Source organism: Terrapene carolina, unplaced genomic scaffold (assembly GCF_002925995.2).
Source record: "Terrapene carolina triunguis isolate 2854851 unplaced genomic scaffold, T_m_triunguis-2.0 Scaffold68, whole genome shotgun sequence".
NCBI lineage: Eukaryota > Metazoa > Chordata > Testudines > Emydidae > Terrapene > Terrapene triunguis.
Window position 1 is genome coordinate 48999304 of NW_020664419.1, and position 13957 is coordinate 49013260.

General features: G+C 38.0%; 1 protein-coding gene across 2 annotated transcripts in view; it reads left to right on the forward strand.

The window, feature by feature from the left end:
• PPHLN1 (periphilin 1) overlaps positions 1–13957 on the forward strand; it is a 116026-nt gene that overhangs the window by 10298 nt on the left and 91771 nt on the right. For both annotated transcript variants that reach the window (XM_026648754.2, XM_026648755.2), the window contains exons 3-5: positions 1454–1545; positions 5389–5559; positions 8296–8357. In XM_026648754.2, coding sequence (XP_026504539.1) covers positions 1454–1545; positions 5389–5559; positions 8296–8357 — 325 coding nt within the window. The remainder of the gene's footprint in view (positions 1–1453; positions 1546–5388; positions 5560–8295; positions 8358–13957) is intronic.

Here is a 13957-nt window from a genome sequence, read left to right on the forward strand (position 1 = left end):
TTTTTTTTTTTTTTTTTTTTTGCATTTCCTGGCTGTGATTTTAACTGTGCAATATTAATGTTGCAGTAACATTTGTGTGCAGGGTTGGTGGGGAAGGCTTTTGTACAAGTGGAGATTGTAAGCTGTGTATAGTGGACTGGTGCTGCTTAGGGTTCCTAGGTGTCCCGTCTTCGAAAGTATGGTTGAACAGGGAAACTGGCAGTGTCCGGTCAGATGTACTGACTGGATACTAAAAGTCTGGTTACCGCTGGAGTGACCGCCTGTTGCCAGGGCCTGAAGTGCAGCTCCTGCATCAGCACACATGCACTAGCTCGGGCTGCAGGCGGCCCCTCTGAGGAGTGCAGTTTCCAGGGCTGCGGTGGAAGACAGAGAGCGGGGACCTATGGCGAGTGGTGTAAGGGCTCTCAGTGGGCATGGAACATTCCCCAGGAAGGAAGGTATGCAAGCTGCCCTGCCAGATGCCGCTTCCCCTGGCTACGGTCTCAGGCAGCTTTGGGGTGGGGAGGGCTCAAGCAGGCGGGGAAGGGGGCTGCTGGGCAGGCAGCGCAGAGGGAGGCATGGGGCTGCCTGGCTGCTCCTGTGCAGCCACAGCGCTCTTCTGACCTTCACTTCCAGGCGGCTTGCTGCAGCTGGGGTTTGCAAGTCCCTTGGGGCTGCTCACACTGGAGTTGACGGGGAGAGCAGTGAGCGACAGGAGGAGTGGGGGGAAGAGGAGCAAGCAGGGGATGGGGCCTTGTGTGAAGAGGTGGAGCAGTGGGCGAGGCCTCATGAAGAGGTGGAGCTGTGGGCAGAGCCTCGGGGCAAGAGGCGGGGCAGAAGGTCCGGTTTTCAGACATTAGAAAGTTGGCCACCCTAGTGCTGCTATCCTGTGCATCACATGAATAAGCCCTATAATTTAATTGAATCAACATGTACTCATTCCTAATTATTGCTACACATGCAATGGGTCTTTTTTGAACTGCACAATGCACAACTTTATAAAAGTCAAACCAAGATTTTTTTCAGCCTAGCAAAGGCCTTAGTCTCAGTAAAGACTATTTTCGTTCCAAATTGCAACATTCACAGTTCAGGTATGGAGAAAGTAAATGGTTGTCAGAATAGTAAATAATTGGGTTTTTAACAGGCTGGTATATCAAACTTTTATGAAAATATTCATATTTACCAAGTTTTCAAAATAGTTTACAGTCTCGTATTTTGGAGGCTTAGAGCAATGATATCATCAGATTTCCAGTCTAATACTTTTTTATGAAACAATAGACAATACTCCTTTTCATTTTTTTAGCTGGACAGTGTCCAGTGTTCATTAAGCCCTTTCAAAAAGAATGTAGTGCTTTTTCTTTCTGTGCATAATATGTTATATTAGGACAAATAGGAGACTTCTTATTTTGATACTTCTTGCTTCTTACCTGTGCATAACACGTATATTTTTGTCTGCTTGAATTTTTATCTTTAGTGGCATATAGAAGAGATGAAATGTGGTCTGAAGGACGATATGAGTATGAAAGACTTCCAAGAGAACGACTCCCACCAAGAATTCATTCTGACGTAAGTATATGCTATATTGTTTAAATATGGGGCTTGTACTTTTTTAAAAATAGTACTTATTAAAGCCTGAATCTTTTCATTAAATTTTTTTCTTATCATTTAATTCCATTTTCAGAGATCATATTGTGGACTAACATTTAAGGTACTGATCCTGCAAATGGATCTGCTTGGGCAGACCTTGTGAATTTGTGAGTCCCATGAAGTTAACTGGACTCCACATGGATGATAGAGTCTGCCAACATGGCTCTTTGTATAGAATCAGGGTGATATTCCCTGGGAAGTACTTCAAGTAGATAATCTGCTGTACATAAGTGTTCAGTATATTTTGTATGCAGTTAAACATGGACCATTCAGATTCTTCCAGGTTTTATTGAGGCTAAACAATTTGCTGGAAATAATTGTTTTTTTGTTTGGTTGGTTGGTTGATTGGAGTTTTTTTGCTTTCTCTATCAAATTTTAAAACTGGACTGAGAGGCTGAGATTGTGAACTCAAGGGCTTATGTAGAGCAGTAAGAAACAATGCTGTTGCTGGATGCAAAGATTTAAGCAAAAGTTTAAACATTAAGTATTGAAAATACAAATTAGCAGCAGCTGCCTATTAGATACTTATTGGGACATTAATTACAAAGGAAACAGTATAGTTAATGACATGTAGTCTGTTTGCAAAACTCATTTTGTACTCAGCTCTAAAATTAGAATTTCAGCTACCTATTTTAGGTCTCTAAAAGTAAACACAAACATTTACAAAACTCTACAAAAAAGAACAAAGTAGGTAAACTATTTTCTTCTATATCTGAATATCTGGAGAAGAGAGAAATCAAAATCACTCTTAAATTTAGGTTTTGAGCTCTTGCAGTTAAATAGAATTTAAAGAACATTTTCTAAATTATTCTGATTACAGGGTACACAGTATGTATTTGGCAACATAAAACCTCAGGTATCAGTCTCTGCTGTCTACTTTATGTCCTCCCCCCCTTCTTAGTGAATCTTGGAGATTTAGTGGTTGTTCAGTTGACCTGGGCTACCTTTTATCTTATTTCACCCTCCCATCACATATTCTCAGCCTGCACCTTTTGTAACTTACTGGTATTGGTAACTAGTGTCACAAGGTGTATATGGTTCTCTCTTTCTGTTGATCAGTGTATTGGTGTTTTGGCTGTTGTGTGATGTTTTAACTTTCTTTACAGGAGTCAGCAAAATTTCTCCATTTTCAACAAACTGGAAACCAGATAAGTTTGAACAGGGTATCTAGTCAGATACTCAGTTGCTCCTCAAGTAGTCTTATCAGCAATAGAACAAAAGAAAAGGCAGATGGACTTTTACAGATATTAGATTTTTTTTAAACAAAGTAACATTTGGTTTGTCTAACAATTTGCTAACTTAACCATTACAGCAATAAATTCTTAAATTCTATTAGTCCTTCAAACTCTCTAGGAAACAAGTATAGCATACACATTATGGAGGTTTATGCTTAAGGTTAGCTATAAAGGAAAAATCTCTGAGCATTGAAGTGGTATAATAATATTATCATACAAGAGAGACTGAACCAAGTACCCCAACTGTAGGTTTATATTCCAAATAACATCAAAATAGAATGGCATGACCAGTAGAGTCTACTGATATACCTCCCAAAAAAATTAATGGCAAAACTTTGGTTTGTCAATCTCAATTTATTATACTATGAAGCTAGGATGTGTGGCTTCTTCTGGTTCTGCTCTGTTGCTTTGAGGTAGCTACTGAAAGGCAATTTCCTTCATCACCACTGAGTGTCACATCCAGACTTGCAAAATTCTACTTGCTCAGGGCAAGGAGTATTTTTTAATTTTGTTTTTGGATGGTCATGTAAAATATCATTAGTACATTCATAATTATCAGTCTTCATGGCAGACGATAAGGAGATAAAATATTCCAGCCCAGGAATAATATTCATGTCAATTTTTAATGACTGGCATATCTGTGTGTGTCTTGTCTCTACTATTCCAGAGAACAGGAGCCTGAAGCTTGGTCCTGAAACTGAACGTAACATATCAAAATAAAGTCTATTGTAGAATGAGATTTCAGATGTTGGCAAATGATAAAATGCCAGACGGTAGGATTTTGTAGGGTTGCCCGTACTCTGCACAATATTGTTCACACCTTTACAATATTCTTACTGTTGGAACACTTTAAAATAGTGTTTTCTATATGTCATTGGTACAGTTTTGTGATTTAATCTTTTGGGTGGAGTGGGAGAGTGAATACTTCTAACATAGCTTCAGACCATATGTTCTTTCAGGGCCACCAAATCATAAGCCTAATGTATATGTTAGGAATGGTAGAGATAGTTTGCCTTCAGTGGTTCATCAAGCCCTGTGATATTTTGTATACGTGTGGCCTCTACATTGTATCTAGTCTATGGAGTGAGATTTTATTTTTTTCATTAGGTGTCTGTAGTTGATCTTTAGGAAACTTGCTGGGCCGTCAGCAAGTTTATTTATAATATATTAACAGTCTGTGACCCTAATATACCTCTTCCTGCTGAAAGTTTCAAAGCATTAGATTGTGACTACAACTTGAAAAAGTCCAAGAGGTCAAGTGGGGACGGGAAGGAGCGGCAGGCGGGGCCTCTGGAAGAGGCCGAGCGGTGGGCGGGGCCTCGGGGGGAAGAGGCTGAGTGGGGGGCGGGGCCCATAAAAGATTAATCCGGCCCTGTGGGTGCTGAACACCCCCTATTTTTTCCCACCGAGTCAGTACCTATAGGTAGCAGGGCCGGGAAGTACAAGACACACTGTCCAGAGCAGGGTGGAGCCCAGTTGTTTGGGCAGCTTCCTGTTCCTACTTCTGGCTTAAGTAGGGCCAGTCAACCACTCTGGGACTCTGCCAATCGGCACACAAGGGCGGAGCCTCACACTGGGACTGGGCTTCATGGGTTTCAGGCAAGCTATTGCCAGCAGGCTGCTGGGTGGAAGATTGGAGCGTGGCTGCTCTCATAGACCTTGCGGGCCTGGATTCAAGATCCATGCATCATGACACAAACAAAAAAAAAAAACTTGTTTAACCTAAGGGGAACAAAGTGATCCAGCCAGTCTAAACCACACTTGAGGGGTGGACATCTCTTGAATTGATAACTGGTATATTAAGTTTTATTCTGAAGGAATTGTAATGGAAGAATTATACATTCCAACAAAACAGAGATAAGACACTGTTCACTTTAAATCCATTGTCAGTGTTACAACTTATTTAGAAAAAATAAAACAAAAATGCAAGCATTAAAACACTCACTTGAATGCATCCTCTGGTGATCTACTGCATTGTGTCAGAATTGTATTACTTCTCTATTCAGATTGATCTCTTTTGAGCAAGCACTACCTCCTCTATGTTCTGTATTTTGAGTACACTATTGGCATTCAAATAATAAATTACATTTATCGACATGCCCTTATTTGTGAGGCATTGCAGAAGATAATTTTCTTTATTGCCGTCATTTCTGAAATTGGTGTCAAAGCATATAAGAAATATAAACTGGAGTAATTTTTAAAAAAAATTGAGACCTGATTTTTAGGGTTTTAAAGACTACTCACAGATTACTTTTGTGACATTTCCCTATAAACACAAGATGGCTGGGATGCTACATCAGATTAGACACCATATAAATGTAATGTGTTATCCATCATCAGACTTACTTGCTGCTTTTCTTTCATGTTTTCTCCACACTTAAGTATGTAGCCTTTTTAAGAATGTTGCCATTCAGTAGTTTTTGGAATAACCACATTCATGTACTCCCACCCCTCCCCCTCTTTTTTAACTTTTGTGTTTTACTACTGGAAGTCTGTTGTGAAAATTATATTTCTTTTGTATTTTTAGGATGACTACCATAGAGTAGTTAATGTTGCACCCAAGAAACCACCACTACTAGATAGACCTGCAGAAGGAAGTTACAGTAGATATGATGATTATAGCCATGTTGACTACAGAGACTATGAGGAGGGCCGCAGTTTTGCCCATGAACGAAGAAGTGGCCCACCACATAGAGGGGTACGTAACTTGATTTTTCTCCCATGAACGTATTGCTTGTCTTTTCATTCATGCTTGAATCTGTGTGCACAATTAGCGACATTGTCATCTCAAAAATAATTTCTCCCTGAACATTTTTCAATATTATTGTAAATAATTAAACTGAAAGGTTAAAGGAAAAAACAATTTTTAAATTAATTAATTATTTTTTTGCTTTTGACAGTAATGTGAGTGCAGTCATTTTCGCTTCTGAGTCTGTCATGATTGGAGGATAATGACACTACATTCTCATGTGCCTGCACTTCAGCAGCTACTCCGGGAGTGCACAGCAGTGCCGTATCCCTGTCTGTTTGGGTAGAACATAAGTGGCCAGAAGCCTTGTCTGTCTTTCCTTTTCCTCGCCCATTCTCCTACATGGGTTTGAGGTGGAGAGCTTATAAGTGGTTTGGAGAGTTCTTCCACACATCCCAGATGCTTGTATGTGCAAGTTAATGGGCTCAAATAAATGCAGTTCATTTTCTGGCACTTGTCCATCTAGCCTCCTGATTTGCAAGGGCAGTAATACATAGTTGAATTCCGTGATATGAGTCACAATCATGTATGCCTGCTCTTGTGGATACAAAATCAGTGATAATTTCTGAAAAACAGGTACCTCCCTGTCTTATTCAAAAATTTGAAATATACAAAATTTCAAGCTAGCAGTTTTCCCATTATTGCTAAAATGGCACAATAAAGATTACTTATTGTTGAGACTCAGTCCTGATTTGGATTTAATATTGTTACTTTTCACAGTATATAATATTACAATTTTTTGGTGTGAAGAGAGGAGAAGAATGAGTGTGTATGGGTGGTCTTGAAGAAAGTGAGCAGGGTGGGGAAAAATGGACAAATAGTGGGAGAAAATGTCTCTGAAAGATTTTTTTAAAATTCCGTCCTATAAATCTATTAAATGCTTTTGTAACATGGTAGATAGTAACCAAGTTTTATTTATTCCTAATTGTATCATACATCTATATTGTTGAGGTATCATTAGAGGAGGTTTTGGAACAAATTGATAAAATAAACAGCAATAAGTCACCAGGACTAGATGATATTCACCCAAGAGTTCTGAAGGAACTCAAATGTGAAATTTCAGAACTACTAATTGTAGTCTGTAACCTATTATTTAAATCAGCTTCCGTACCAGATGACTGGAGGATAGCTAATGAGACGCCAAATTTAAAAAAAGGGCTCCAGAGGTGATCCCGGCAATTCCAGGCCTGTAAGCCTGACTTCACTACCAGGCAAACTGGATGAAACTATAATAAAGAACAATATTGTTAGACATATAGATGAACATAATTTGTTGAGGAAGAGTCAACATGGTTTTAGTAAAGGGAAATCATGCCTCACCAATCTACTAGAATTCTTTGAGGGGGTCAACAAGCATGTGGACCAAGGGGATCCAGTGGATATAGTGTACTTAGATTTTCAGAAAGCCTTTGACAAGGTCCATCACCAAAGGCTCTTATGCAAAGTAAGCTGCCACGGGATAAGAGGGAAGGTGCTCTCATGGATTGGTAATTGGTTAAAAGATCGGAAACAAAGGGTAGGTATAAATGGCCAGTTTTCAGAATGGAGAAAGGTAAATAGTGGTGTCCCCCAGGAGTCTGTTCTGGGACCAGTCCTATTCAACATGATAAATGATCTGGAAAAAGGGATAAACAGTGAGGTGGCAAAATTTGCAGATGATACAAAATTACTAAAGATACTTAAGACCCAGGCAGACTGCGAAGAGCTGCAAAAGGATCTCTCAAAACTGGGTGGCTGGGCAACAAAATGGCAGGTGAAATTTAATGTTGATAAATGCAAAGTAATGCACATTTGAAAGCATAATCCCAACTATACATATAAAATGATGGGGTCTAAATAGCTGTTACCACTCAAGAAAGAGATCTTGGAGTCATTGTGGATAGTTCTCTGGACACATCCACTCAATGTGCAGCGGCTGTCAAAAAAGCTAACAGAATGCTGGGAATAATTAAGAAAGAGATAGATAAAAGGACAGAAAATATCATGTTGCTTCTATATAAATCCATGGTACTCCCACATCTTGAATACTGTGTGCAGATGTGGTCACCCCATCTCAAAAAAGATATATTGGAATTGGAAAAGATTCAGAAAAGGGCAACAAAAATGATTAGGGATATGGAACGGCTTCTGTATGAGGAGAGATTAATAAGACTGGTACTTTTCAGTTTGGAAAAGAGACGGCTAAAGGGAGATATGATTGAGGTCTATAAAATCATGACTGATGTAGAGAAAGTAGATAAGGAAGTGTTGTTTACTACTTCTCATAACACAAGAACTAGGGTCACCAAATGAAATTAATAGGTAGCAGGTTTAAAACAAATAAAAGCAAGTATTTCTTCACCCGATGCACAGTCAACCTGTGAAACTCCTTGCCAGAGGATGTTGTGAAGGCCAAGACTATAACGGGGTTCAAAAAAGAACTGGATAAATTTATGGAGGATGGGTCCATCAATGGCTATTAGCCAGGATGGGCAGGAATGGTGTCCCTAGCCTCAGTTTGCCAGAAGCTGGGAATGAGCGACAGGATCACTTGATGATTACCTGTTCTGTTCATTCCCTCTGGGGCACCTGGCACTGGCCACTGTCGGAAGACAGGATACTGGGCTAGATGGACCTTTGGTCTGACTCAGTAGGGCCGTTCTTATGTTAAACTTCATATAACCATCTCTTCTTCATATGTTGTAGGAGGACCCAGGATACAGATGGCCAAGGGAAGACTATTCCATAAGTCGACAGCCCGAGTACAGGTATTAATGTAATTTTATAAAATGAATCCCTTTTTGCATTCAGTGCCAACTTTTTAAAAGATGTATATTCAGTAGATTCACACTGAACTGGGACGTTTCCCAGGAAACGGCTAGGAAACGTTAGTCTAAAGATAGTAAAGGATAATAATTGCTTCTTAATTTGGGCAGTGTTGCATAAATTCTCCCTCATGCAAATCTCTGCAGATCCTCACTGTAGGAATAGCAAGCTATGCTGCTTGAGCTACCAATCTATTGCAAGCAGTAAACTTTTGGGGGGTGTTTGTATCTCAACTTCAAATCTGAACGTTCCATCAATTGCCTTGTTAAGGTCTCCACCCCTCTAACTGTCCATGTTTCCTGTCTTTCATTTGCTAAAGCAGAGTGAGAAGCTTCTTCCCCAGCTTATTGTCCCATTCCTTGTTCTTTAGGTTTATATATATAAAAAAATAAAAGTAGTTTGTGTAATTAGGGATGTGTGTGTTTACGTAGATGTGTTTCTATAAAAGTTGTATCTAAATCTACAGTAGACTATAGAAAAGTTTAAATGAGCATTATCAATTCAGCTGACTTACACTGTTAGAGTTTTATATCAAAATTGTATTTCAAATTCCTTTGGAGTTCTCTTGTGTTGATCGGGTCAGAAGAATTTGCTCCCAACCACATATAACCCATCTCTTTTGAATTCATAAGTTTCAAGGCTGATTCCCCACTCTGGCACTCTGAGTGCAGAAGGTGGGGGCCCGCAAGGATTCTAAAAATTAATACTGACCACTCCAGGCTTGTATTAAACTCCCAAGGTTACAGTTTCTCTCTGACCTTGAATGGGTAGATGCTGCCACCACCCAAATGCAAAAAACCCCTTTGAAACCAGAAAGGCGCACTTGGGAATTCCTTCCTGTGGGGTACCCTCAAGCCCTTTCACCCACCCTCCGGGGAAGAGCTGAGAAAGAAAAACAAAGGAAATCAGCTGTTGCCACCAGCTAATTAAACAACATATAGACTCATAGACTTTAAGGACAGAAGGGACCATTGTGATCATCTAGTCTGACCTACTGAACTTTGTAGGCCACAGAACCTCATCCACCCACTCCTATAATAGATCCCTAACCTCTGGCTGAGTTACTGAAGTCCTCAAATCATGGTTTAAAGACTTCAAGTTACAGAAAATTTACCATTTACACTAGTGCAACCTGCCTGTGACCTGCTCCCTATGCTGCAGAGGAAGATGACCCCCCCCCCAAACATCCAATCCTGTTCTTAAAAAAGGTAAATTTTATTAAACGCAAAAAGAGAGGAAATACATTTGGAACTTAGGCTTTTTGCTAGATCTTAAAAGAAACAATTACAAAAATTAAGCATCAAGATAGCTCTCTTGAGGTTCAGCTTAAAGGTTACAAGCCAAAACAAAAGCATCTGGGGTTAGCACAGAGGAGTCCACAAGCCAATAAGAAATAAAAGAAATAACCTTAATCGTGTCTTTCTAGACATTCCCTGATTACTTACATATTTGGGGTTTCAGATAAGTAGGGTTGAGGTATGAATTGATGCTTTTTCATACTTTGTTTTAAAGCTGCTTACAGCACTGCTGCTCTGTGTCTCCACTCTCTGGAGAACAATAACAACCAGACAAAGGGAAAGTTTTTTCCCAATTTTAAAAAGTTCGAGCCCTCCCATTGGTTCTTTTGGTCAGGTGCCCACTGTCTTTCTTTTACCTAGCCAGGGAGACTTTTTAACCCTTTACAGGTAAAGCAAGCAGAGAACAGCCACCAAGAGGGACTTTATAGCTAACTGGCTGGCTGGGTGTTCATAAAAGGGAGCTTCCCCCTGCCCCCTTCATTTATCACAATAAGGTTACTGCATGAATATATGCATATGGTGCATATGTGCTTGGGACACAGAAACAGGGAGAACTGTTCCTATTGTACAGATTCCTCAGTCTGTAGTCTAACTGACTTATGTCTGAGAAGTGTCTTTGAAAAGAATCTTCTTCTTCAGTTTCTCAAATTATTCTTCATTCTAATAATACTTACTAGGAATAAAACTCCTTGACAGATGCTAAATGCTAGTATTCACGGTGTCTTTCATGTGTTTGATAACAGCTTCATTCATAGAGAAGTGCAGTAAATATTTTTATTCTAATAAACTGGCATATGAGAAGTAGACCCGTGCTAGTAGAATGTATGTGGAAAGTAACAGGCACCCATTGAGATGTTTGCTTGTTACACTGTAACAAACAATAACACAAGTGACAAGTTTTTGAGACCATCAGTACAGTTAAAATGAATATTTTAAAGGAATTAAATAATAATGGAAGGAAGGTTGGTCCAGTAGCAGTGCAGTGGTGTTAGCCTGGGACTCAGGAGACCTAGGTTTAGTTCCCTTCTCTGCCACAGACTTCCTGTGTGACCTTGGACAAGGCACTTAGCCTATGAGACTCCAATCCCCCTTTGTAAAAAGGGGATACTAGTACTTCCCTGTATCTGAGCGGTGTTGTGAGGATAAATACATTTTAAAAGATTGTGAGATGCTTATAATACCATCTAAATACATAAGATAGATGTGTATTTCTTTGAATAGTAGGACTTAGACATTGTCTGATTAATTACATCATAACATAATTTAACTGAAAAAACAAGTTAATACCATAAGGATTTTTCTGCACTACATTCAATTTTCCCCCTTAAAAATTCTCACCATTGCTATCCCTACGGCAACTCCACTAGTAGTAGCAACAGTAAGAAGGCTTTGGAAAGTCTTCACTGAAGATAGTAAGGCATTGGTTAGAAAACTGAATATGAAACATTTTGTTGGCACTTTACTGTCTTTACTTTCTCTGCTATTTTAAAAGAACTCTAATTGTTTAAAGCTGCAAAAAGAGATTGACTTAATGTTAGGCATCTTGTTTTATACAGAGCAAGAGTGGCACCCAGTGGTGAGAGAGATTTACTAAAGGATGTGTTTGCTTTCTGTGTTTTTTAATATTTCCTCTTTTATGTTAAAAGATGTAGGGCAAAATGTGAACTCGGGATTGTCTGGTTTTTTTTGTTTAGTAGTTCAGTTTATTTATTTTGATAAGTGTTTGGGGGGTTAATTGCCCTATTGTAGAACTTCATATAGCGATGTTCTGTTTACTAGGGGGAAATGCATTTTATACATTGACAGAACCCCTATTGATCAGAAGTTTGACTATGTTTTTGTACACACTTAAGATATGTTTGTGGAGAGGAACATAGGGAAATTTTAAAAAGTTGTATGTGAAATATTGTGATCATCCTGCTAAACACAGTAGTATCTTTTCCAAGTCTCTAAAGTATTAATAACTTTTTGCATCTCATTCAGTAATGAACTTTGTAGTGTCATTCAAAGAGAAAATCAAAATGAAAAGTATTTACAATGTATGTTCCTTTTATTTCCTTTGGTGAAAACTCTAGTTCTTTCCTTTTCTAAAAATATATCTAGAGCATAAAGATTTTGTGGAGGATTAAATTAGAAAACATTGACTGCACAAGTACGCAGGAAGATGCACTGGAGTCTTCCTCTTTGAGTTTTATAAAAGATAGGCCCTTTTATTTGGCAATAAAGAGGGGAAAATTAAAAGGAAATTGATTAACGTTAACAAATGACATAAAAGCAGGTTAGACCAACACCTCTCAGGGATGGTCTAGATAATACTTAGTCCTGCATTGAGTGCAGGGGACAGGGACCAGAAGACCGCTCGAGGTCCCTTCTAGTCCTACAATTCTATGAAAAGCAGTTAAAATGAAATAGAAGCCACTGTAACTATGGGAAACACGATAAAGTATAACAAAAAGATATTCAGCACTTTTTGTATATTTAATAAGATTTTGTATTTATTGTACCTACTAAAGACATTTTTCCTAAATGAAAATGCCATTAATATAAAACACTCAAAAATCTTTTCAGTTTGTTTTAAAAACTGACTAGGCAGCACTAGATGAATAGATGAAGCAGCAGTCATGATACTCAGTTTCTTTTAGATGGGTAATGCCATTTTCCTGGTTTGCTAGGGTTTCCTGATTGCTGTTATGTCTCTATTACCAGAGTAGCTATTCAGGTCAGAATATATTGTAGAGGGCAGTTTGCTGATTTCCATGGTAGTGTTTCTGGGGAATGTGGAATCAATTCTAAATGTAATGTTCAAGGCAAAATTTTAAAATGTAGTAATGTGGGAGTTCAAAGAACAAATTTAACTTTACAAGAAATATGTAATTCAGGTAAGTACTAGATTTTCATTTTATTCAGTCTTGGTTTGCTCAAAATTGTGAGGGACGGACAGCTGACTTCTTTGACAATTACACCAATTTTCAAACACACAGAAAAGACTTAAAACATGTATCTTTTCTCTATTGTCATTTGTTTCCTTCCCAGAGCTCTCATTAGCTCTTTTCCAAATCTGTAAAAACTAATCATTAGGGTCTGCTTAAAGACTGGAAATTATTTATTGTGAAAAACTTGGAATGAAATGAACATTTTTCATTTTGATCAAAATGTTTCACAGATTTTTGATTTTATTTTTTGTTGGCGAATCTATTTCAGACAAAAAATTGTTTAGTTTCAAATCAAATGGAATCAAAACAAGCATATTTTTTTGTTTTCTTTTTTGGGGGGGGGTGGGGGTTTTCTCTCTTTTGAGGATTCAGAAAGAAAGAAAGGGTAGGAGAAAAAACCCCAAACTGAAAAATATTCATGTTGATACCATTCTGTTCAAACCAAAAACCCAAATTAGTTTCCAATTTTGTTGGAAAATCAGAAAAAATTGAATGTCATGAAAATTTTTCTTGAAAATATATATACAATCCAAGAAGCAATTTTTCAAAAAAAAAAAAAAAAAAAAATTAGTTTTGCTTACCACTCACTATACCTGCTTTCACAAATGAAGACCTCATAAAATTTGGACTTAAAAGGCCACTTCAGAAGCAATGATGCATATCATGTCACTGGCTTTACAATTACATTGATTTTGAGTTGAAAAAATCTTGGTTTGGAGAAGAATATTTTGTTAGTAAAAAGATACTGTCTTTTACATATTTTGCAAAGTTACCAGCTGCATTTTTGTGCACTATGAGAATATCTCATTGATCCAATACTTAATTATTCACATTTGTTACATTTTCCATGTAAAATTAAATGTATTCAAAGGAGATGGTGGGAATAGAACTCAGAATTGTCCCCAGCACTCCTTGTCTCCTGTTATTAATATAAATTACTCTTCACTTAAGTTATACAACTTTCAGAACTGATGTGAGCATGGGATAACTCAAATCACATGTTAAATTGGTACAGATCTTCATATATAAAATTTATAGATTGCACCTTTGATTTGGTTTAACTAACTCATGAACAGATTCAACACATGTACAATTGCATGTGTTTTGTAAATAGAGAATAATCTTCACACCTGATTTCTGGTTTTGATATGCGTCTGGCCCCTGATGATGTGCAGAGAAGTGAAATTTTAAAAATTGTCATGGAAGGGAGGCAATAGCTCAAAGACGAGTGGTCTTTTATATAAAGATCTAAAGATATATTGTATTCAATATTGAATAGTATACCAAACTCACTTGATTCAAAGCACATTC